General features: G+C 41.3%; 1 protein-coding gene across 1 annotated transcript in view; it reads left to right on the plus strand.

Annotated features, from left to right (window-relative positions):
- The first annotated feature begins 1,613 nt into the window (after positions 1–1,613).
- Positions 1,614–26,118, plus strand: part of KLF12 (Kruppel-like factor 12) — a 177,216-nt gene continuing 152,711 nt past the window's right edge. The window contains exon 1 of the mRNA XM_009884207.1: positions 1,614–1,683. Within this exon, the coding sequence (XP_009882509.1) occupies positions 1,663–1,683 (21 nt within the window). The 5' untranslated portion in view covers positions 1,614–1,662. The remainder of the gene's footprint in view (positions 1,684–26,118) is intronic.

Raw genomic sequence — 26,118 nt, forward strand, 5'->3', positions numbered from 1 at the left:
AACAATTACAGGTCAAACTCTCTTCCTCTGACAGAGACCCCATGAAGCTTTTTGAATACGTTACATTTAATTTTAAAGAACTTGGTGACAAAGTCATTTCCTGCTCAGGTCAGATAACCACATCATGTAAGTCCAGGATATCAAAAACCCGGTCCACTTGTCCTGGTTTTGGACATTAGCATGGGGAAGGAGCTGCTAGAAACTCAAAGGTCGTTCTTAAGCGTGCAATTAAAAAAAAAAAAAAGAAAAAAAAATCTTCTTCATACAGTCCAAATAAAGTCAAGGGAGATTAAAAAACAAAAAGGAAAGAGAGTCTGTAGGATGCATGGGAGATGGGGCAAGTGGTCTACAATAGTTGGCATTCTCTAAGCCTACAGTATTCAGTTACATTTAGTTAGGTCTGTGTTTGTGATGATTTTGCAGCCTTTTATGATTCATATGAATATTTGGAACGTAACATTTTCTTAGAAATAGAATTAAGGTTAATAAAAAAAAGTAAGTTTGTGGTGTTTAGTCAGTATAAGAGTAGCACAGTGTATGAATATTTACTAATTTTATAGGTTTAATGGAGCTTCTTGTCTTGCTGTCAGTGTAAAAGTTGCGTAGTGTTTGGAAACCTGTTAGCCGTGTTGTTGTGTATGCAGCAGTAAAGAAATACTGGGTTGTGGTTTAAAAGCGGGCAGGTGATGCTCCACTGCTATTTGAAGGATGACCTTATTTTGAATGATATAAAAATAACAGCAGATTGTTTATAATAACTCTGACAGCAGATTTAGATTCTTGACTTCACACCATTTCCATTATTAAAAGAGACATATGTATGTAGCATTTGTTTCCAGATATATGCACATATTCTGGCAAGAGGTTTACGACATACTGTCTGCTATTTGAATTTTGGACATCTGAAGCTTCCCCCCCTCCCAGGCTTTAAAAAAGTTAGATTACTGAATTTGTATATTTTCATAAACCTGAAGGATCCTCCCAAAAGTATAATATAGTATTTAAATCTCTGTATAAATTTTTCTTTTACAGATTCACATGGAAACATAACTAAAATAATCATGTATCCATAGGAAACCTTTCAAGAAATATGTATTCAAATTTTGTAACAGTGTTGCACAGTTATTTCCCATGGCTGGAGTATTGCCTGAGTTCACTAATAAATGTATTTTGGTTTTTAATGTGTTATTGTCCAGATCTCACATAGTATTTCTGGGAAACACACTTTGAAATACCAGTAAAGAATATTCACACTTGATAACTGCTGGAAAGTTTACCTGTACAAATACAGGGTGCTGATATATAATGGGCCCCAAAGACTAATTAAAACAGCTGGGGTTTAGTATGCTTAAGTAGCAGCTCAGAAATTAAAGATGCTGAGACCACTGACTAAAATCATTAGTTAAGAGGAAACGTAAGGCTTTCTCCAATATACTTTTTGTTGTATTCATCCAGATTTTTTTAAAATGCTTATAAACTTACTGTTCTTCTGACCTCTGTTTTACTATGGAACAGACGTCCGTGGTTAGGTTTTTCATTTACATATACAATAATATTTGAGAAATTAATGAACTCTAAGAAAATACATCAATTAAATTATTTCATCTTTTCTTTTTCAGGATTGAAGTGGATCTAGCGACGAATGGATGACTGAATATTCATATGAAGAGGAAAGCCATAAAAGTTGGTTGACATTTTTACAGCCCTATGCATTATACATATTACTGCTATCATCAAAAATTTATATTGTGTTACACAACATAATAGATGAAATAACCGGTCTGAGCTTCATATACCATATTGTCTTTCAGCAGGGGAATACTATAGCTTAACACAGCTGTAGTTTAACGCAACAGTTTCTGACCAAAGCTGAATGTTCGAAGGAAAACCTAGTAGTACGTTAAGGAAATAGGTAATTCCTTTGAAGCCAGGTGTTTGAATGGGCTGATGCATAGCGGTGCTCATTATTCTTACGGGCAAGGATGAAGGGAGAATGAGAGAGGCGGCGTTTTCCATTACAGCTACTGGCTATGAAGCTTAATACATTGAGTGGCACTCAGATGCCACATTGACAAATGCTGGTTTAAGAAGTCAAATAGGATACCATATCTTTGAAAGTATCTTGGTGCTTTGTTTTCTTACCATAGAGAGTTGGTTGTCTCACAACATGCATTTTCTGCTCTAGTTAAAAAGGAAGAAGCTGTTAGTGGACCTGTGTGCTTTACTGACTTTATAGTTATGCTTTATAAGATGATAAAATTCAGTAGGCCTTGACATCTCTCAACCTAACTTGTTGGTAACTGTGAACTATAGGCTTTGGCTGGGATGCTACATTAACCAGTTCCTGCCAAGGATGCTTAAACAAAGCTGACTGTGCCTGTGTGTTTGCACTGGCACAAATGAATTGTAATGAGGGATGCAGTGTGTGGTCCAGTGGGACGCCACGCAGCAGCTCAGAACAAGGCACTCTGGAAACTCTGCTGGTCAAGGAGGGGTATGTTATGGTTGAAAAACTCTTTCCTAGAGAGCCTTCTTCAGCCCCTGAATCCCAGTCAGGGGTAGGAACAATCAAAAAAACCCGAGGTTTTCCAAACTCACAGTGTCAGCTGAATACCAGAAACTTAACTCTATAGTTCTGGTCATATGAGCAAAGTAGTTTACTAGGGTAAAGATTCTTATTTGTCTCCGTGATAATTTTGTTGTATCAGTATCTTAATAGTTCAGAAGTTTTACAGTTTACGAGCAGCTGATTTAGATACAGGTGAGTTTACTTTGATTCCTTCTCGTATTAGCCTTGTTTAGTGTTTACAACAGGTAGTGGATGTGGTGATTCTAGCTACCTCCGGATTCACAAGCAGCATAAGACTTGAGGGAAGCATCTGTGTCTTGAATCCAGTTTCCTGAAATCAGCTAGAGAAACAGCGTTCAGTTCAGAAGCATCCATAGAACATCTGCTTTATATACTGCAGGTCCCAGAAAACATCTCCAGCCTCCAGGAGCCAAATTTAAACCCTAATAGAGACACCGAGTGGTTTTAGTAGCTCTACAGGAATGTACACAATTGCTATATGGGATCAGAGACCCGTATGCCCAGATATGAACCAGCAGTTGTCGCCTGCTAAAACCAGTGCACAAAGTCTTAAGGAATTTCTCTTTGGTTTGATTGCTGACATGTTGGCGGCTGTTGTCCGTAGCTGGGATGGGCTCGCATCATGGGGGGAGCAAACACTTCCCTGCTCAGACCTCCTGACTATGAATAGCAGAGTGAAAACTGATAGCATCCAAACCTTGCCTGCATCTTCCAGAACTGCAGCGATAAAATCCTGTAGGTACAAACTCAGTGAGGCTCTTTACTGGTAGACAGTGGGAGAAGGTGCAAAGACCAACCTAATTATCCACAAGCTGTCTCTGGATATCATTATGTTACAGTGGACTCCTCACACTATCCAGAACACAGCACAGAGCAGTACTACCACAGTGTGGTAAAGTTTTGCATTGAATTGAGGAGAAACTGGGCCAGACTAGAGGACCATCTTAGGTATTTGGCTTGGGATGTGACACCGGGGCAGAAAACCTTAAGGATTTGTCAGAGCCTTGAGAGGGGCTGTCGTAATCAGAGTCTGCACGGAGGAAGGAGGGTTTCCAGATCAGGCAAATGCAGAAGACTCGGACTCATGTGGCCTTTTCCCAAGTTTTGTGGGAAGGACTGTAGTTGCATGAGAGAGGCAGCACTGCTCGCTCTGTATCTCTGTTCCTCTCTCTGCTTTTGCCTTTCTGGTTCACCTCAGAGTTATGGCAGAAGGAAGGACAGGAGAACAGAGTGACCTCTTTCTTATTAAGCCGTAGTTCCACTCTCATGCCCTTCTGATGACATCCTGCAGTAATCGTAGGGAAGCTGCACAAAATATGTGCAGATAAGGAAGGAGATTGTTTCATTACATGTTTTCTGTTTGGCAGTCTTTGCAAGCGTAGGGCTCTGAATCCAGCTGTTAATCTTTTATATTAGGAAAGTACCATGATTAAATCATATCGCCGAATGAGAGAAAAATGTGGCTATGTGGAGGAATTCAAAGTCCGAGGCTAAAAATTCCTTTTCTGGGAAGACTTATTCCAGAAAACTTAAGCAATAGAGGTGGAGAGGGCTCCTCTGTGGTCACTGTTAAGATCAGTTGATAAAGTTCTGACTCCAAGAGAAAGGAGATTGGATTTCACCCAACACCCTGCCTCAGCCTTTCACTTTATTGCTGCTTTGCTAACCAAGTTTTGAAAGCCTTCCATGGCTAACATGAGTATGTTGGTGTATCATTGGGGGCATAAATAACTTGAGTTGCATCATCTATACGTTATATTGGTATATTTTTGGTCTTGGTTAGTCTGCCTCGGACCATATCATAATATATGTAAATGTGGTTTTATATAAATAACTGACATCTAAGTATATATGCAATTAACGGAGGAAATATGGACATAAATTCTTCTGTCTCGTAAAATAAGGTCAGATTAATCTTTCCCGGAAAAATGAGAAATATGCAAAATAAGCCTGTTGGCATACGTGTATATTAAACATACGCAGTTTACGATGGTTCTACATTTTCCATAATAATGGTGACTAAATCCAGAAGTTCAGTTCTCTGTTGAATCTGACATTTAAGGTTTATGTTTTTCAGTCTACAGTGATCGAATGTGGATGTATGGAGATGGGAGACCAGTATAGGAGTGGGTAAGGAAATGGGTAACTGACAGGGAGGAACTATTGCTCAAGAAGTCCTGGGCAAAATAAAGATCAAGACTTTAAAACACAAAGTGGGCAGGACTGAAAGAGGGTCAGAGAGCAAAATTAAAGGGGAGAAGATATTGCTGAGATTGAAAAGGCAGGTCTGCATCGTACTTAACAAGCAGTCTTGGGTACAGTCTCCCACTCGCACTGTGGTTTCACAGACAGCCTGCAGAAATGCTACTGGGCAGTTCATTTGATCAGGCTTAATGATGTTCTAAGTTATTTAGTGCTCAAAAAAAAGATAAACAACACAGAGTTGTATTGAATTCAGTGGTGTTAGGAGATGACTGTTTATTTTCTAAAGAGGTCTATGTAATAAGCTGAAGAAGTACTGCTGTCTCACAAATTTAACCTGTATGTCCTCTCTTAAAAAAAAACCAAAACACCCCAAAACAACCAAACCAAACAAAAAAAACCCACAAGAGCAAACCTTGGCTTGGCTATTTATAGGGAGGGACTCAATATGAGGGGGTGTTTCCTGAGCTCTCCAGATCTCATCCCATCTCAGGAGTCTCCCAACCGCTGATGTACCCTTTCCTTACCTCCCCTGACTCCTGTGCAGAGCAGGGCGTAGGAGCGTGCAGGTCCTCTGAGCTGCTGGCTACGTGTGCAGTGCTGCGCAGTGGTACCCGGCTGATGCAGTGATGGCAGGGCTGCCATCGAGGGTGACCTCGGCAGGCTGGAGAAATGGGCTGGCAGGGACCTCATCGAGTCCAGCAGAGGGGAAAGTCCTGTACCTGGGGAGGAACAACCCCATGCTCCAGTGCAGACTGGGCAAGCCCCTGGAGCCGTCTGATCTAACTTTGGAGCTACCCTGGTTTTGGATGGAGTTTGGACTCATTGGACTTTCAATTTTTACTTTTTTCATTATTTTAAAGTCTAGTCATGATAGAAATGATTATTTTTTTTTAATGTGTTTGAGGGTGTTTCAAGGAAGTTTTATGTTTTTATTTGCAGAGTCAGAATATTAGTAGCGGTGTTTGTTTTTTTTGTCATCAGCTGTCCCCTCCCTATCTATTACAAACAAATGCAGTTTTCCTAGAGAGAAAATGACTGCTCTTAAGTAGTCTTTCACATCTAACATCATTCAGTGGATTCTTAGAGTATAATTATTACTAGAAACATCAACAGGATAAAATATGTTAATCTCAAGGGAGTTATTTTGCACTGGCCATCAATCTATCCTTTCTGTCATGCGCTTTTCAGTTTAGATTACTCTCATGCAAAGAGGCTGTAGTTTGATGTTTTGTCTCAATTCATTATGATTATAAATATCTTGGATAAAACAATGTAACAAACGACCACTTAAAAATGACTGATGGCCCCATTCAGCAAGGCAGGGAGACTGTGAAGTTCTTTTGGTTTCATCGGTTGTCTAGCATTTATCAAGACGGGTCCCTTAACAGTTGATTGGTGGTGGTTGATATTTAATGAATATTTCACAGTGTAAATAGATAGCAGGCAGTTCGTTGTCTGGAGCCCAGTCATATTCATAGGACAGATCTGCTTTTACTTAACTGTCACTTAAAAATGTAAAACTTACGCTGAAACTCTAGAGAGGGAGGAGAACTTTTTCCCAAACCTGATATTCAGGAAAGGCAGGAGCAGCAGAGATTTTCTGTCTTTTTCTGTTTCTGCTGCATACTGTGCTGTCTCTTCCTCTCATTCTTTCCCATCGGGTGCTGGTGTGGCTGACGGGCTGCTGGAGGAGCGTGCATGGGGAGCGATGTAGCCCCCAGGTTTGCTCGCCGCTGACTGAGCCCAGCTGGGAGTGGAGTGAGGTGGACTTGGAACTGATCCCCATGGCTGAAAAATTGCTGGGGGCATTTCCAACACTGCTCTTTTCCAAGGAGAAAAAGGCACTTCAGGTGCCTGCAATGAACCCCTTCAGCTTGAGGCGTTTGCGTTGCATATGACCTCGTTCCTCTTCCCTTTGCCTTTCTGAAATTAATGAATGATTTCTGAGAAGATTTCGGCGTTCCTATTAGGCTTTTCTTACGAACAGCAGCACAAAACTTGTTCTATACCACTTCTTTCTTCATTTCTGCTGGGCAGTTGCTTTCATAGCCTAAATGGTTTCTCGTTTATGGGTCCCAAGTCTTGGCTCCATTCCACTCATTTCCCAACTATTTTGGTGTGTTTACATAGTGCTGTTCAGCAGCTGGCTTGGGGCGGGTATCGAAAGTGCGCGCGCACACACATACACACACACACAAAATCAGTTCATCGGAGTTAGGACCAAGTCATATTTAGTGCTTGACTTGTGATCTGACCTTGTTTAAATCAAGTTGGATTGTGATTTGGGGGGCTTTGTCCTTCTATTTCGTTTGTCCAGTGTGGATCAGGGGGCAGACATCTACAGAGGTTGCTTTTAAGTTTCATAAATCAAAAATACAATATATTTTAGAAGTGTTATTTCAGTGGCTGAAGGTAGCTGTGGTCTTTCTGCACCCTCGAACTTCAGAAAAGCAATGGAAGTAGGCACAGAAGTGGGTTAGACTTTTCCTCTCTAAGTCTGGTCTACTGCAAAAGCCTCAGGCTTTGCTTTAAAATCAATAAATAAAGAGACCTTTATATATAATAAATAAGGTTATATTTTTAAGTAGTCAGCAGAGAGCTGCCCAAGAGGCTTTGCTAAGAATCAGAAGTGTCTCTGGCTGAGCAGTGGTGTGCAGGGTTTGCATCCCGGTGGCTGCACAGATTTCTGCTTGGCTTGGAGCTGCTCTGGGATGTTTCAGGTGCATTGACTTCGCGGTAGTTCTTGAATTAAAATCATATTTATTAGGCATTTTTTTGAAGCAGGAAGAATGGAGAATCTCATTAAAAAAGCATGGCAGCAACCTTCATGTGAGATGATGTGTGGGGGAGGAAGGAGGCCCACGTTGTCTGTCTCTCGGGAGAGTAATAAGCCTAGAATTGATAAAATGTGACCAAAATGAGGTATATTTCTAATACCAGAGTTCTTTTCACAGGGCATGTCGTTTAAATTACTAAATGCCATTTCCAACAAAGCTAGACCTTGCTGGTGTTGCCTAGATCATTTGTGATGATGAGTCTGTGGTTAGTAAATTGTGAATGTACATAAAAGCCGTGTTTAAGGATCTTCTTCAGCATCTATTGACCTAACTCAGTGCAGCAGAGTGTCTGTTAAACTACTTTCCAAAGTTAATAGGTATGTCCTTACAATTTTAGTTCGTGAATGTGTTAGCATCTCTCATTTGTATTACTTACTGCTGTTGATTGTAAGGCTTGGTGTGTGATTACTTAACTTTGATTAATGTAAGTCATACAGAGCTTAAATTCTTCCTGTGATGAATGTCCTCCTGTAACTGTTGGTTTAGTTTTTAAAGTTTGGGGTTTTTTTTTTGTGTTTTAGGGTTTTTTGTTTCTTTTTTAAAATTCATTTTGGGAGTGAAAACCAAAAAAACTTCCCATTGAAAAGTTTAGCCAGAGCTGAGAACAGAGAAAGCAAAAACCAGCCTGTGAGCATAAAATGACAACAGGCTGGAGCACCTCTCCTATGAGGAGAGGCTGAGAGAGTTGGGGCTGTTCAGCCTGGAGAAGAGAAGGCTCCGGGGAGATCTTATTGCGGCCTTCCAGTACCTAAAGGGGGCCTACAGGAGAGCTGGGGAAGGACTTTTTACTAGGGCATGTAGGGATAGGATGAGGGGGAATGGATATAAACTGGAAGAGGGCAGGTTTAGATTAAACATTAGGAAGAAGTTTTTCACTTTGAGGGGTGTAAGGCACTGGAACAGGTTGCCCAGAGAGGTTGTTGAGGCCCCATCCCAGGAGGTGTTCAAGGCCAGGCTGGATGTGGCCTTGGGCAGCCTGGTCTAGTGGGAGGTGTCCCTGCCCATGGCAGGGGGGTTGGACCTTGATGATCTTCAAGGTCCTTTCCAACCTAAACCATTCTGTGATTCTATGAAAATTGCCTTATAATGCAGCCACGGATGCTCTTGGTTCCCATTTCTGGTATTTGAAGTGCATGGTATGTCAGTGTTCCCGTGCTGGGAGGGAGAGGAGATGCGCTACAAGCTGAGTTCCTGTTTCTCAGGAGGAACAGAAATGGATGTCGCTGCCTCTTGTAGTCTCCAAAATGCATGTTGTAGACTATATGATATAAAATGATGGAAGCAGCCCAAAGATCTAGGTGAGAAATTTTGATGGCAGCATTTCCTCAGTTCTGGCTGCAGCTGTGCTCAGTATCTCAGGATTGCCAAACCTAAATGTAGGACCTGCTGTATCTGCCTTGCTGATGGCATCCACTTCAGGGAGCAGACTGTGGCTGTGGTGCGAGTGATGCCACGTCTCTGCATGCCCACTGGCCAGGGTAAGCTCCGTCCATGCTGTGCCTGTTCCAGGTGTGCTGCTGCCTTTGAGGGTTTGAGTTTCCTCCCATGCCTTTGCAGTGCTCTTCTTGCACGTTATTGTAGTTGTTGGAGATAATTGGAGGCCTATCAGTGTGGTGTTTACATAGCATGAAAGTATCAGTTGCATGTTGTGGGCTCGGGCGTGAGGCCGTGTGCTGGGGTGTGACAAGGAAGGCTTGGAGGGCTTGGTAGGACCAGTGGTAGAGGTTTGTCCACACTGTTACTAGAAAAGCCTGGGATGATCAGTCCCTCAAGTCCACAGGATGGTTTTGGTTTTGGAGGAAGCTGGCTGGAGCAGTCCAGACCAGCGCTGGGAAGCGAGCAGAGTCTATTACTGCTTTAGCTTAGATCAGGAAATGCTTCCATGAATGTCCTGGCCTGGCATGCTTTGGTTTGCCTTGTAGTGTGGCCTTGGGCTGCGCAAGCCAGGTGGCTTTTGGAAGAAACCAACCTGGGAGGCGTGCTTCAAAATCTTACCTAACGTGTTCTGATTTCTTAGGGGTTGATGAAAGACATCGGCTGTGGACATCTTCAGCACAACTGAGAAGATCCCCTCCTGTTGCACAGCGCTGCTTGCTGAGTGAGATGTAGACTCACTGTTCTGCTGGGTAAATGCTCACAGACCTCCCAGTTTAGATAGTGCCCCGTCCCTCTTTGTTTAGTGGTGGTTTTGAACCAGCTTCTTCAGTTCCTCTTTCAGCCTTGATACCCCTGGTGAGGACTAGTTGTAAGTGACAGGACAGTCTAGGGAGCTAGATCTCAAAGGTCTGGATCCGCTGCTTTCTACTTCAGTCATTTTACTGAAGTCTTCCATCTTCCATGAGTCAACAGACAGCAGTAAGTGTCTCCAGAGGGTAGTTCTTTCCATGGGGTTTCTATATCCTCCCTGTAAGAACAAGCATCACCTCTGCCTGCAAGTTATGGTGAACACACCAGGCTCCACTTTGCTGGACTCGTTCTCCAGCCCTTGGGTTTTCAAAGCATCCCTTGAGCATCCCTGCTCTTGCAGCCTGACTTCTCTGCTGCGGCACGTTCTCGTGGGAATGAAAGAGCAGTCGCCAAGCTCATTTCACCTTTTATTCCTAGAGCACTTAGAGAACAATTATACTAATTCTAATAATGACTAAATTTATACTACTCCAGAGAGGGAAGCACAAGGCATTTAATTTCAAAGCTGTTTGACAAGACCATTTTGATGTGTGTATTTTCAGAAGTATGACACGAGTTTCCAAAGCGCCTAATGGGGAGAAAGATGTTTAAATTCATACTCTCAGGTTTTTGGTTTCCAAGAAGCTGAATACTGTTCAGTTCTGTTGGGCATGATCCATCGAATGAAACAAGTTTAAACCAGAGATTTACAGGACTTACAACTTCTGCTTGTTTCTTAATGACCTGTTTCTGGTCATTAGTTGTCAAGATGTAAGTGTTTGCATGGAAAAAAAGGATACTTCTGTTTGTGGGAGGTATTAATTTTCAGTATCACGAAGCAGCACAGCTAACTTTATTTGTTACTTCTCAATGAGAAGGGAGAAACCCCTGGTTCGTGGCCTGCACAGTGGTGCTGATTAAGATACATTGAACGAGAAATTGAAATACTACATACGCTTTCCTGTTTTCCTTTTCCTACATATCTGACAATAAACATTTAGGGCTACAAATAAATGCATTTGGATTTTAGTATTTTTTGACATGCCGTGGAGAGAATAGTGTCAAACAGTGGCAATTTGTCACTTCCTATATGAAGGCATAGAAGAACGTGTTAGAACTCAGTAGCTAGCACGTAAGGAGAAGGCAGTTATTTTAATAATGATATCGACTGCTAACAGACCTGAATAATGATTCCACTGGATACAGTATTTCATATACCCAAGGACATGTGTCTAAAAGAGCAGATAAGCTCCTGGTATTGATCTAAATCTTGACCTGCTCTTACGCTTCCCACATGGCGCTTCATGCGTACTCCTGGTGATTCATTCAGTCTTTCTTGTGCAGAGGTTCGGTGATGAGCCAGGAAAGGGCAAGTTTTCTCCTTTGAGGCTGTCACCTTCTTTTGAACTTTGCTACTTACTTAGGGTTTTTTGTTGTTGTTTCAGTTCAGTTTGATAGCAGTCTGCTACAGTTGTGATTGCCAAGTGTGATGGACATGTGGGCATAGCTCAAGTGAAAACAGAAGCCTTGGTTTTCGAACGTTGTAGGTAAACATGTTCTGCATTTCTGCATAAATTCCTGAGTAACATAGAAATGTTTTCAGTTTTTGTATAAGCAAAAAAAAACACCCACCCCACAACAAACCAAACCAAAAAAGATGTCCTAGAAATAGTAAGATTCAAAACATTGTTTTTTCCTTGGCTTTGTTTTTCCTGTTTTTAGATGGGATGATGCAAGCCCCAAAACCGAAACATTTGGAGTTAAGTCTGAGTTTCCTTTAAAACTGTATGAGCTTGGGCTTTGGTGGTTGTGAAGAGAGATGGCAGTGAGAATCTCTCTTGCAAATTAAGAAGTCAGGAGTTTCTGTTGGTCTTAGGAAGATGAAAATTAACTTAGATGTGTAGGTCGTCTTATTAAGTGCAGTGGAACTGAGATGATGTTTGCTGAACTACTCTTTGGAGATTTACATAATGGATGAGATACAGGAGCTCCAGGCGGCATGACAGTGGAGTTTATTTTATCGCAGAATGTAAAACAAGTGAATTGCCTTAATAATCTCTGCAGAAAGCAAGGGTAATCTTTTTTTATATGCAGAAAGAGAGCCAGAGAGTTCATAATATCCTGGATTCATGTACAAGGAGCCAAACCTTACTTTTGAATGATCTGGATGCCTTTAACTATCATACTATCTTACTCAGGACTTTTAAAGCTCTTCAGGAACGGCAAGCAACATGCATCTCTGTGAAAATATGGCTTTTACGCAGTAAAAATATACTATCTGCTGATAATTCATGGCTTGATAAAAGAGGCTTGTAAGAGGCTGGGTAATTATCCTAACTGCTACGTATTTAAATATATGGAAAGCATTTATAAACTGAGCTCACCTACTATTTATTTCTATAGTGGTAATAATAGTAATTTCAAAAGTTTTAGAACCTTCATAATTTCCAAGTGGGTGTATGTTGGAAAGAAGTTTTACTATTAAGATTAAGAGGTTTCAGGCTTTAATTTACTCAAACCAGTTCACCCACTTTGGTCGGTGTGGGTGTTTTTTTCTACCTCAGCTGATGATATCTTTTCAGCATAGAAAATGGACAAAGAAACACTAGAAAAGTAGAGTAGTTAAATGTAGATGGTAATAACAACACCCAGTTCCTATTGTGTGCTTCTCAACCGTGTATTTGGCTTCAAGCAAGAGTTTGGCTATTACTTTACTCTGAATATAAATGTGCCATTACTCTTTGATCTGTAGCAACAGTTTGTTATGATCAAGGCTACTTGCTACTTTTGCCTTAAGGGGAAGATTTACTGTTGGGTATAGCAGGTTTCCAAAAGAGTGAATGATGTCCTTAGTTTCTGGTTTCTGTGAGCTATATGCAGTTTAAGAATCCTTTTGTATTAACCTGATGTCAATTGCTACTTCTTTTAGAAAAGTCTGGGCAAGTAATTCATCATACAGTGCTGCACAGAAACATAGGCATTTATTTGCCTAATATGAAACAAGGCTATTGGAAAAAGGGATAATTTCATAAATGTAGCATTCCATAAGCAGGGTTAGTTTCTGGTTTTTGTTTATGGAAAAAAATTAAAAATGTTTCCAGTGATTTCAGTAGTGATGGACTAGTCACTAGTCGATCTACTAAAAATGCTTTGGTCCACTCAATTCCAAGATGCAGGCTGGGGTTAGTTCTGTCAGATTTACTCTGGATACGGGTTATTTATCAGTTGATGTACAAAGTTAGATTTTTCTTTTAAACAGTTTCTTTCCCTGGCTGGGTTTCTCGATGGCCGAGCCCAAAGCGTGGTGGTGTATGCAGTTAAATCCAGTTGGCAGCCGGTCACAAGTGGTGTTCCCCAGGGCTCAGTACTGGGGCTAGTTCTGTTTAATATCTTTATCAAGGGTCTGGACGAAGTAATAGAGTGCACCCTCAGGAAGTTTGCAGATGACACCAAGTTGGGCAGGAGTGTCAACTGGCTTGAGGGTAGGATGGTCCTACAGAGGGATCTAGACAGGCTGGATCGATGGGCCAAGGCCAGGGTCCTGCACTTGGGTCACAACTACCCCATGCAGCATTACAGGCTTGGGGAAGAGTGGCTGGAAAGCCCAGCTGCCCGGCGGAAGAGGACCTGGGGGTAGTGGCTGACAGTAGGCTGAATATGAGCCAGCAGTGTGCCCAGGTGGCAAAGGCGGCCAACAGCATCCTGGCTTATATCAGGGATAGTGTGGTGAGCAGGGCTAGGGAAGTGATTGTCCCCCTGTACTCGGCACTGGTGAAGCCGCACCTTGAATTCTGTGTTCAGTTTTGGGCCCCTCACTACAAGAAAGACATAGATATACTGGAGTGTGTTCAGAGAAGGGCAGCAAAGTTGTTGAAGGGTCTAGAGCACAAGTCAAATGAGGAGTGGCTGAGGGAACTGGGGTTGTTTAATCAGGAGGAAGGAACACTCAGGGGAGACCTTATTGCTCTCTACAACTACCTGAAAGGAGGTTGTAGGAAGGTGGGGGTTGGTTTCTTCTCTCAAATAACAAGTGATAGGATTAGAGAAAATGGCCCCAAGTTGTGCCAGGGGAGGGTTAGATTGGATATGAGGAAAAAGTTCTTCACAGAAGGGGTTGTCCAGTATTGGAACAGGCTGCCCAGGGAAGTGGTGGAGTCACCATCCCTTGAGGTATTTAAAAGATGGGTAGATATAGCGCTGGGGGACATGATTTACTGGCAACTTGGCAGGGCTGGGCTAACGGTTGTACTTGATGATATTAAAGGTCCCTTCCAACCATAAGGATTCTGTGATTCTAGTAAGCCATTTTTGTCTAGTCATAAGTGTGTATCTGTAACAGTTGCTGCAGTATGCAAAGGAGGGCACCAAATTAGTACTTCGTTTGCTTGTATTTGCTGGGGTTGGTCCACATTGCTGCCTGGTAGGACCAGAGACTGAGGAATGTTTTATAAGGACAAAAGGAGTTGTTTTCATCAGAAAGTGTTTTAAAACATGGAAATTCTTCCACCACGGTGACTCTGAACTCTCCCATGTGGCAGTCTTTAGAGTAAATAAATAAAAGATCACACCAGGCCAATGTGATTTAAAGTGCCTGTAACTGTTCCACAAACAACACTAAAATCCTAAATAAGATATGAGCAAGGCAAGCGAGGGGAAAAGTTCACTTGAACCTCCAGACTTTCTGATGCACTACGTAGCACCAGACCTTAAGGACACCCAAGAGGATCCTGAAGAGTCATGGTGTCCAAAGGAGCCTCCTGGTTAGGACAGCTTCCTCACGCCCTGCTTCTCCGCAGCTCCTCTACTTTGGGATTCGGGTACATGCATCTCAGAGAGGTGTCTCTCATTTCTAATCCAAACATGAGTGACCTAAAAGTCTTTGCCTACATGCATATCTAGTAAGTCAGAAAAAAAGTGTTTTTCCATGTGTGGCTGAGAGAACGTTGCATTTGTAAAGGAACCTAAGTGTCGGCTAGTGTGGCAGTGGTTGTTTTTTTTTAAATAGATGTTCATTTAGTTAAAAATCCTGAAGCTTTCGGTTGGAAAATTTTACAAGTTTTAAAGGGAGAAAAGAGTAAACATCTACTGCTTGTTGAGTTGTTGTGGCATGGAAGTGTCTGCCTCTACTTCTTTCTGAGATGGCAGCTCAAGAATGTTTATTACACTTAAAGTGATGAACCCGTACTCCTTGCTAGTGAGGAGTGAAGCTCGGCATTTCCATTCCATATCGCCTTGGACTGCTTTGAACCCTGGGGGACATTCCGGGTAGCCAGCCAAGATTTCTCCCTGCACCATCGCTTGTTACTAACCTCTTTGTAGGCCACTCAACATGGTGAGCATGTGGAGTACTTAACTAGCATCTGCCTTGCAACATTTAAAAAAAAAAATAATTCAATCCAGGCTTAAACCTTTATATCTGACCGTAGAGCAGTTGTATGGCAGCTGATGATGGTAAAAATGTGAAGGATTATTTGGTAACCTATTTTACAAGGCTTGCTTTGCCTGAGTAGGGTTCTACGGGGCTTGTGAATTAGATATAACAGCATTAACAGTGATCTCTTGAATCACTCTAGTAGCTTGGCACAGTTGATCAGCAGTATGACGTCTTTTTTTTTTTTTTTTCCTTCCCAGTTTTTGTGTTTTCCGGTTAATACTTAATTTTGTGTTTTAGAATAATAAACATAATCTGCTGATCTTGCGAGTATTCTTTAAGGTTGAAAATAAATTCAGAGCTCTGTCATTTTTCAGGTAAGTGGATTAATTACTTTAAAAACCAGCAAAACAACAAAAACAACCCCCAAAAACCTACCTGAATGTTTTGAAGACTATTTTAAACTTAAGAATAAATGATGATAGACTGTCACAATTTTCGCTTAGGAGTGAATAATTTTTTATTCCTGGCACCAAACAGATGATAGAATTTCTGTGCTTTTTTTTCTATAATTCTTGAAGTGCAGAATTTGTTAATGTCTTCAGACAATAATAAAGTATACCTCCACATATATAAGGCATACACACACATACAAAAGTTGGATTGAGGCTCTGTGTTGATTGTGCTGAGCTCAGGAGATTTTCTGAAGAAAAAGCACCGATGTGGCACAGCTGTGGTGCTTTTCATCACAAAACATGAGCTGGGTACCTGACATAGATTCTTTAAGCGGAGGTCCTGTGAGGAATGATTTTTAAGTAAAAGGTGTATTTTCCTGAAAGAATTTTTAGAGTTCTTTTATATTTTATGTGTGAACTGGTGACTTGACAGGAGTTTTCAACATGAAAAGCATTCTTGTGAATCATCTACATTGATTGAGGAAATTACTCCCCAGATTTGTGTCCAGCATCATTCAGTGTCTGATAAACACTGCTCTTGAAACCACTGTGGCTGTGATTCTAGTGGTTAGAATATTTTAGTAATGTTTATTGAATTTCAGCATCCAGAATGATGATGGAGGCAGTTTGTCACATTAGTAATGTTAGTGGTCCAGATCTCTTCAGAAAGATGCAGTACACATAACACTCTATGCTTGTGGAGAAATCATTGCTTAAAAATATGAGCAGCTTAACCCATCCAGTTCTTGTGGTGCAAAGTAAATCTAATAAAAGCATTTTATTCTATGTGAGACATAGCTAGTGTGGACAGAAAATCATTTTCATCATTTTACACAGTGTAACTAAGCCACGTGTTGGGAATAAATGTGATTTATACAGGCACAATTTCTTATTATGTCTTAATGAGCAACGTTAAATATATTACTATGACTCAGGGCTTGACACACACTATAAAGGCTATGTATGATGCCAAACAACCAATTATCTCAGTGCATTATTTCTTGAAAGCCTTGACATGGGTAAGGTCACTATACATTTTTAATGGGAGCGTGATGCTAGGTTATAAAAAGATAATACAAATAACAATACTTTGTTAGATCTTCCTGCTGTGTGATGTATAATCAGGTGCACTGACTTAAAGAACACTAATGAGGATTTAAAGACCCAGCAGGGGCACATTTAGCAGTCTCGCACCATTCTGCCAAATGCTTTTGCATAGGGCACCTCTGATGCAGGGTAGAGTTCAACGGTAGGTAGGAATGTAGGATTTTATTGTATAGCTTGGTGTAATACTTCTATGTATTTCATTGAGAATAGCAGTAACATATAATGTTCTGGTGCTTTGCCAGACACTATCGTTCGGTGTGGTTTTTACTATTCATGAAGTCACGCAGAGATGGTAGTATGTACAGACAGACTGTATTGCTGCATTTTCAGCGATCAAATAATGACTGAGGGAAACAAAAGAAGAGGGCCCTCAAGGAATAATTTGAAGTCCATGCTAAACTGTAGATGCTGTGGGCTGACCATCTCATTTACCTCTGGTAAAAGGGAGTGAAATGCTGCAGAAGAAGACACAGTGGCCCACATTGCTTCAGGTGGATCACTTTTTGGCAGTGATCCGTACCAGGTACTTTGCAGAAGAATGTCAATTCATTCTTGAGTGCGAGTCTTGAGACTGGAATCCCATGATTTAACTTTCATGGGTTTGGCATGTATTATACTTAAAGAAAAGACATAGGAATATAAATGTGGCCATTTTCTGTCAGAGCAGAGGACTGTCTACCTTCCTCTAACAACAGTCAGTAACAGATGGATGCTTAGGGAAAGGATGTAGCAAGGTTGTGTGTGAGCAATGATATTGCCCCAATAAATCTTCCACGTTTGCAAAATGTCTAGGGCACAAATACTTCCATAGCCAGTGGTTGTATATGTATTTTTGTGCTTGGTAGCTCTTGATAAATAAATCTATAGAAGAGTCCAATTGCTTTTTAACCAATTTCCAGCTCACCAGGCAAGTGGACTTGTCAGGACACCAGCTTCACCAAGTGGGGAAGTCATGGTTTCCAGTGCAAAACCCATGGTTTCCAGTGCAAAAAGGCAGTATGTAGCAGTATGTATGAAGCAGCAACAGGCTACAAAGGATGAACACAGAAATACCATGCAGGCACGCAGGGATGGTGTCAGGAAAGCCAAAGCTCAGCTGGGGTTCAGACTTGCAGGAAATACCAAAGACAACAAGAAGAGCTTCTATCACTACCTCAGCAGTAAAAGGCTGGACAAGGAAAATGCAAATCGGTGACTGAATGGGGTAGGTGGATTATTTACAGCAAACACCGGTAAGGCTGAGGTACTCCGTTGCCTTCTCTGCCTCAGCCTTCACCTGCGTGGCCTTCTCACAGACTTCTGTGCTTACAGACAAGGTTCAAGGAACAGAACCACCAGTCACAAACGTGGACCAAGTCCCAGGGATTACCTGAGAGGACTCAACTCACACAAGCCCGTGGGACTCAACCTGACTGCATCCATGGGTGCTGAGCCAGCTGGCTGCTGTACTTGTGGCACTCTTTTCTACCATGCTTGAAAGGTGCTGGAGACCATGGGAGATCCCTGATAACTAGAAGAAAGCAAATGGTGCATTCCTCTTCAGAGAAGTCCAGAAGGGTGATCTGGGGCACTGCAGACCAGTCAGCCTCCTTTGGGTCCATGGAAAAAATCATAGTGTGAGTCCTCTGGGAACAGACTTCTGGGCACCAGGAAGGAGGAGACGGTGACTGGGAATGGTCAGCATAAATCACCCAGGATAAAGCATGTCTGACCCATCTGATTGCCATCTGCAGTGTAAAGTGACTGTAGTAGTGGTTGAGGGGAGAGAAGTGAACACGATTCACCTCAGCTTCTGAAGGGCTTTCAGCAGTGTCTCCAACAGTGTTCTTGTGTCTGAGTTACAGTAGGCTGGATGGGCAAAGACTGACAGGATATGTGGGCTTAGGGGGTCTTGGTCAGTTCATAGGCATGTGTGGTGGGACAATGAGAGACAGTGCATTGAAAACAGGAGAGGTTCAGGCTGAATGTGAGGAAAACCCTTTTTTCTCCCCCATGGGGGCTGTCTCCCAGTTGAGCAGGTTGCCCAGAGATTTTGTGCTATTTCCATCCTTCAAGGTTGTTAAGACCTGACTGGACATAAGCTTGAGCAACCTGGTCTGACCTCCGAGCTGCACCTGCTTTGAGCAGGAGGTTGGACTGGAGGCCTCCTGAGATGCCTTCCTACCTGAATTATCCTGACATTCTAAGAAAGAAAACATTGGCTGTATAGCATTCGTTGTTTCCCCAATTTTTCCAGGATGATATGATGTCTCATGCTGTCAAATGGTACGTTATAGATTAGTTATTCATTTATCTTGTCTTTCCCCTAGACACACACTCATGTATTTTTGTTTATAACCTTAAATTTAATTTATAAGCCCAGTTTGGCTGTATATAGCAAATTTGACATCTCTGAAATTTAAAGATGCTATAATGAAAGTTCAAAGCATCTGTTAATGTAGTGCTCTGTGTGCTACTTGTATACCTTTTTCTGATGTTTTTCTGTCATTTTTATGGCTATACCCATAGTTACTTAAAATACTCTTTAATCTTGAAGTTATGCAGTTATTTTAATTATTGGCAGTAATTTTGGTCATGTACCGTACACTTTTTTCTAAAATGTGTTTGAGGAATCACAACTTCTCTGAAAGTCTGTGGGAAATGCGTGTTGGTGACATTTGAAACTTGCTAATTAGAAATTCTTAACGCTTAATTAGAATTGCCTTTAAAGTGGACCCTAGTTCCGCAATAATTTATTGCTTGTTGAATCTAATTTGATGGTTTTGTACATAAGCATTTTGGTCCTCTTGTCTTGGGTAAGAAAACACCCCATGTGAGCAATCAGATATCAACTTTTGTCTAGAAGTTGATGTGAATAGTCTGAGCACGACGCTTTATGTTAGACATTTATTGTTTTCACACATTTGGTGGATGCTTACGAATTCTCATTCATGAATTGAGGTGCTTTATAATTCATTCACTAAGTGTACAGAAGTCAGAGTTTGTCCCTCTTTTTTTCTTTTTTTTTTTTTTTTGAAATGTACCGAGTACGACGTGCCAGCTGTAATATTAATATTTTCCCGGGAGTTTGCACTGAAGCCTGTGGGGACCGGGAAACCTCAACCTGATGTTAAATAGAACAGAGATCGGGTTGCGACAGGATGTTAAACATTTGCAGTTTGGGGGTTTCATCAGCGCATACAGCCTTTCTTTTGAAATGTCAGAATAAGCAGTTTGTTTGCTTCACGGCGAGCAGTGTATAAAGCAATTACTATTCCTCCACACGCACATGAGGTGCTGTGTGAAAAGTGCAGGGAAAGGTGATGGAGTAATGCGTAGCTTCTGGCAAATAGTCTGACTTTCTCATCTGAGTATGCAATCATTCAGCTTTATTTAATTATTCCTTTGTTATTTTGGCATGGGCATGAATCAAACGATCTTGACGTGCAGTTTTGCAAATACGGGCACTCTGGCTGCGTTTCTGCCCCGGTGGAGCTGCTGGGGCAAAGGTTGCTGTTCCAGCTCTTCCTAGCAGCTGGAACTGGGCCATTGAAAGAACATTTTTGGTTTCATCGCTTATTGCCTACCATATCTCTGACTTTGTACGTGGACTGTGGCAGATGGTTTCTGAGGTCCTGCGAGAAGTGGCTGCGCTCCTTGCGGGTGCATCCTACGATACCTGGAGTTGGAGGGTGCAGCTGCACACAAGCATGGTCTCTTCCTCCTCCTCCTCCTCCTGTCCAGGCTGCAGTGAATTTGCTCTGTCCCTGTAGCTGGCAGTGCAACGAGCTGAGCTGGAAACGAGTGACTGACTTCTGGGAACAAGGGGTTCTCTTATGGGTGCCATATACTGTCCTGTCTTTAATAGTTAAAAAAAAAAAGAATAAAAAATTAAAAAGTTCTTGTGAACAAAGTATATCTGAGATAAAAATGAGGCTTAACTGACTTTCCTAAATTTTGGCAGTTGTTACATTTTTAACCCAAAGGGGGAAAGCTGGCTTATCCTGGTTTCTTTTTAGTTTTGCCTATATTTTGGAGCTCTCAGGTAAGTGAGAAACATGTCTGATGGCAAAGAGTAATATCAGCTCCTTAGCATTTCTGTGACCCAGCTGCTGAAGGCAGCTAGGAGTATTTAATGACAGCATTACCTTATATTGCTCATATTCAGAGGATAGAGTTTGTAATGTCTGTGATTTATAAGAAGTCAGCTTTTGGTGCTGGCAATCAGTTTATCACTATGTTTTATCCTAGGGGAGGGAACACAGCACCTGGAGGTCCAACAGTTTTCTCCCTGAGCTGAAGGTTGGGGATGATCTGCCAGCCAGTTGTCCTCCAGCGGGGCGTTACAGTATTGTTGGTAGCATGTTTGCTTTCTTTGAAACCCAGGATGGAAAGGGCTAGCATAATTTACGGAAGAAGTGAGATGTCCAGGCCTGTGAAACCTCCCATGCGATTGCTTCACCGCTCCCTCTGGGGCTTTGCGATGGCGGAGCTGAAGACGGTGTCGCTTTGAGGAGGTGACGGTCCCTTTGGGCTGCAGGGAGTGATGGAGCCAGGCAGACCTTGTAGACGGCTTCTCGTCTTCTTGGCAAGGAGCAGCTATGTTTGACCATTTGGCTTGCCACACGACATCTCGGACAACCATTTTGGACTAAACCATGGCTACTGCTACATGCTAAACGCTGTCTTTATTCTCCAGCGTGCAGGGCCCATATTGTATCTGTGTTCGTGGAAGCAGACTTCGCACGTTGGCAGGTGGGGGGAAAGTGTGCCAACCAGCTCCCCATGCTTTCAGCAGCTCATTTTCCTACTAGAGCAGAATTCAGAGTAAAATTTCAGTCACTGTGTATTTGCTGGTAAGCTCCTGGGCAATGCCATTCAACGCTCATTTGTTCAGTAAATACAAAACAGTCACAAATTAGTCAATTAACAGATACAGGACAATTTTGTCAGATGGCAGAATTATTCCCCTGACACTCTGTTGATGTCACATACTCCTTCTAGCACCAGAAGTTAATTAAAAACATGTTGTGACCTGAGACTTACTTTTTTATTAGCTAAACTTTTGTTTTTAATTTTCGGTAAAGGCAAAAGACAGGGGACCTCTTGAATGAAAACCTGACCTGAAACTGTTTTCATCAGCCGTTCATGTAAGTTTTTTCTCAAGTTTAATAGTTGAGGCAACAACCCACCTAATAGTAAAGGTAACCTTTCAGTAGTATATGTTTTAGTAAATTTTATCGATACAATATATGTAGGAGTATGAAAATTCTTTTATATTTCCCATTGTAAACTGGGGGGGAGGATATGTTTGTTTTCAATTTTAAGCCTTTTATTCTTCAAATTCTTCTCCAAACTTGAGGACAGTTGACATAAAATAGCAGAAAATTCCTTTGGAAATTAAGTAGTAGTTTCTTAAAACCACTTGACTTGTAACTGTGGTCAAGAAAAAATGGCAGTTACTAGTTGTTATGTATTTTTGGTGAAAAAGTTATGAATTTCCACTTGATAGCAGTTTTCACTACTTGTCTGTGCTTTAAAAACCCAGAGGAAACTATCAAGAGTTTATTTTACTATTATGCATCATGAAGTGTTATGAAAAGGTTTGTTTTTTGTGTTCTTTAGGTTTTTTAATTATTTCTAGTGTAAAGATAAATGCAGTGCATGCTTTTTCCAAACTTACCCGTTCTTAAGTATATGTCTCTCCTAAATGATGGCTCTTTTTTGGCTTTCACTTTTTCTGTTGTTTTTGGGGAGGGTTTTTTTGGGTTTTTTTGTTAAGCAGGACTTTTAAGCGTAAGATAAAGAAAATCCACAAATACTTAATGAATCCATTGGCATTCACAAAAATCTTATCAAATATTCTTTGAATGTTGTATTAGAAGGAAAACAAGGAAGCCATTAAAAGCCATTAATGTTGATAAAACTTAAATGTATGGGTCTGGTGTAATTACTGTTACTTGTAACATGCTGTGTCTCAATTACATACTATAGGAATGATCTTCGTAGAGAATAGGAATTCTTCGTAGAGACAGCTAAAACTGGTAGGAGAGCAGAGCTGATGTAAAAGGATTTTAAGCAGTCTAAGGTGACAGGGTTGTCTGCTGAGTCTGAAAAACGGCAGATTGGCCTCTAGTTGCCAACGCACTTGACGCTCCTCTGTCACCTGGAAGCTGACCACATCTTTTTGGTTCTATTTTTATTGCGTAAAACTGATTTAAGCCCAAACAAACCAAGAAGACTTTAAAAGCAAAACAGGAGATCTTGGTTCTCTTCACTGAATGTTGTCTGGACTTGAACTTTTTTCCTGGAGACAGATTTGTAAAAATGTATAGCAAACTAAAACATAGCTACATCCTTAGGGATTTGGCTACGTAACAACTTTTTGGAAACGTGCTATCTACAAAATTAGTTGGTGGTTGTTTTTTTTTTTTTTATTTCCTAAGCGATCTAGGCACCGAAATAGAAATTCAAGCAGCTTGTGTTGCATGTGTACATCTTTGTACTAGCAGCAGCGGGATACAGCCGGACATGGTCTGGTACATCAGATGAGGATCTCAGCAGGACAACACGAGCTGAAGGCCAACTATTGCACGTGCTTCTCAGGCATTGACGGCATCAAGTCACAGCTGCTGTTGAAGTCTGGGCTCTACCTGGCATGCACGGTTGTAATAAGAGACCACACTCAGAGGCCTTCCTGGAAAGCTTAGAGCTATGATGCCTCCGTGATGACTGGTTGCCATGCAGATGCATGTCCGTAGTATATATATACATGTATACCTAGACTGCCCTCCTCCCACAGCCTCCTATGGGGCGAGGTGATGTATGGAATTTCATGCACTGCATTGGGGTTCACCCTGAGCTCTGTTCAGGGCTAACAAGCAGACCAGAGAGAGGTTATGTAGATCAATGAGAAATAACCTTGTTGTTAGCGTTAGTTAATTATTTCTCACGCTTGTGTGCTGAGCTGCTGTCCTAGCATATTTCCAGAAGTCTATTGCTGTAGTGTTTTAAGTTTGGTGGTTTTTTTTTTTTTTTTTAAGAGAAGACATAAACCACAGCTTGTGTGTCTGTATTATTCAGCCAGGCTTCTGCAAACTCTGCATTCTCTTCTCACTAAAGGAATTTCATTTGGCATTGGCATGAACTCAAATCAACCCCACCTAGTTTCACATGAAAACAGTATGAAGTGTAAGGCTTCACTCTACTTTTCTTCTTAAGAAATTGTTTTGATTTTCCTTGAAGCATCAATAAATGCAAATGGTCCTTTTCTGGTGAATTTGACTGGCAATTCAAGTTCGGAGTAAAATGCAGAACTATCAGAATCTCTGCTTTCATTATGAACATTTCTCACAGCTATAGACATAATTACATATGATGAAGATCTTATGGCAAGACATGGGCTGTTAACCCCAATTCCCTGGCAGATCTCCCGGTTGAATCATAATCTTCTAGCCACATAAATTAACTTTTATTTTCTATCGGATAGTTGTTTCCTTCACTTCTTGGAATGAACTGCTCTTATACATACTGTGGCAATGTTAACTGCTATGCTTCACCCTAGAGATAAATACATTTAAGTGACTAACAAACCTCATTGTATGGTATATAAAGGACTTCTTTGGAAATGAAAGTCTTCAGGAGTTTGGGGTAGTAGACAATTGAATGATTCTTTCCTGTGAGAGTTTGGAAAGAAGACTTTCTCCTTGACTTCCTCTCCCTATGGAGATAGTTACATTTGAAAAGAGATGGTAATCTTTCATTCTTCTATTATGCCTTGAAACAAAGAGAAAAAACAATTTCAAACTTTGGAAATCCTATCTAGTCATATCCTTAGAAGGATCCGTCATATCTTCAAAAGCTTTTCCTTGAGTGGATCAATTCAGACTTTTTGCCCTGAGGTATTACACTGTCTGTTGCTTTGTCTGATGGATAACTTCAGTATAGTAATGTAAGTAAGTAATTAGAATAATATGATTTTAGGTATTCATGTTCAGAAAAATCAACAAGGTAATCTCATTGCTAGTGTGTATAAGTGACATAGGCTACTTCACGGTTAGTTCAGAGATGTTTTTAAGATAATCTGTATAAAAAAGGAAAGCTTAAAAGTTTGTGTTTCTGAGCTATCAAGAACACTGTTTTCATAAAAATGACTCAAAATTTTGGAACCATAAACTAAGAATATAATGATGAATTAAGAAATTACTGCATGTGCAGAAAACTTGTGTAGAAGTAACTAGAAGATGAGGCAGGGAAAATTATAAGTCATAGCTTGGAGACAGAAGGACTGCTTAAGGGCTGTTCTCGACTCAGCTATTCAAACATACTCCCCTTAAACCTGAAACTTTTTACTGTAGCTTGAATATTGAATTTGAGACTGCTCTTCCCCCAACTGATACTTCATGTCTCAAAGATGAAAGCGTGTCATGTTAGAAGTTAAGTTTGTACAGAAAAGTAAAGGAAGGAATGAAGTTGGGCCTGGGAAGAAGGGAGGGGTTGGGGGAGGTGTTTTGTTCATTTATCTTTGTTTCTCACCATCCAGCTGTGGTTTAATTGGCAGTAAGTTAAATTAACTCTGTTTTGCCCATGATGGTACCTCATAAGTGATCTCCATGTCTTTATCTTGACCCATGAGCTTTTCCATCCTATTTTCTCCCCTTGTCCTGCTGAGGAGGAGGAGTGTGAGAGCTGCTGGGTGGGCGTCTGGAAGCTAACTAAGGTCAACCCACCAGAGTTATGAAGCATTGAATTGTCAGCTGAACATTTTCTGTGTCTCATGGAAAAGTTTAGAACCATCAGTGGCTCTGTTTTGCCAGTGTGCAGCTCTTCAGCATGACTAAGTAAGCCCATTACCTTCATTAGTGACAGCAGTAACTAGCATCATCCCCCTTGCTTCTGTATATCTCTTTCATTCATGAGATGAAACAATGCTGTCTTGCAAAGGATTGTAAGTGTCAATCCATGTAGGAAAAGTGAGATCTGGGTTCTGGGTGCTCTGAAGCCTGAGCTCACCACTTTCTTCCTGAGGTTTCATGGGGTTGAGCCTCTGGCCAGGTCTGGCAGGTCATCGTTTTATTTCTGATGCTTTGATACTGAACAGCTATATGTGAAAATCTTGGAGAGTGGGAGAGACAACTATGGTGTGGGATGGGGATGTGCAGTTTCTGTCATCTTGTGCTTAGAAGAAATTATGGAGGTGGTTTAGGGGTCTTTGGTGGTGTCTCAGGACAGGAGGTTGGTTGTGGCAACAGCTCCCCTGTTGTTAAAAGTTTGCAGCGTGATTCTCAAATGTATGGTTCAGCCAAATTAAAAACTTGGCTACAAAACCCACAGCCCTTCGCATGGATGGAGCCAAATTTCATAATGGTGTAATTCATAATTAAATAAGCACTACAGGATGCTGGGGGG

This window comes from Charadrius vociferus, unplaced genomic scaffold, assembly GCF_000708025.1.
Source record: "Charadrius vociferus isolate BGI_N301 unplaced genomic scaffold, ASM70802v2 scaffold604, whole genome shotgun sequence".
Classification (NCBI taxonomy): Eukaryota; Metazoa; Chordata; class Aves; order Charadriiformes; family Charadriidae; genus Charadrius; species Charadrius vociferus.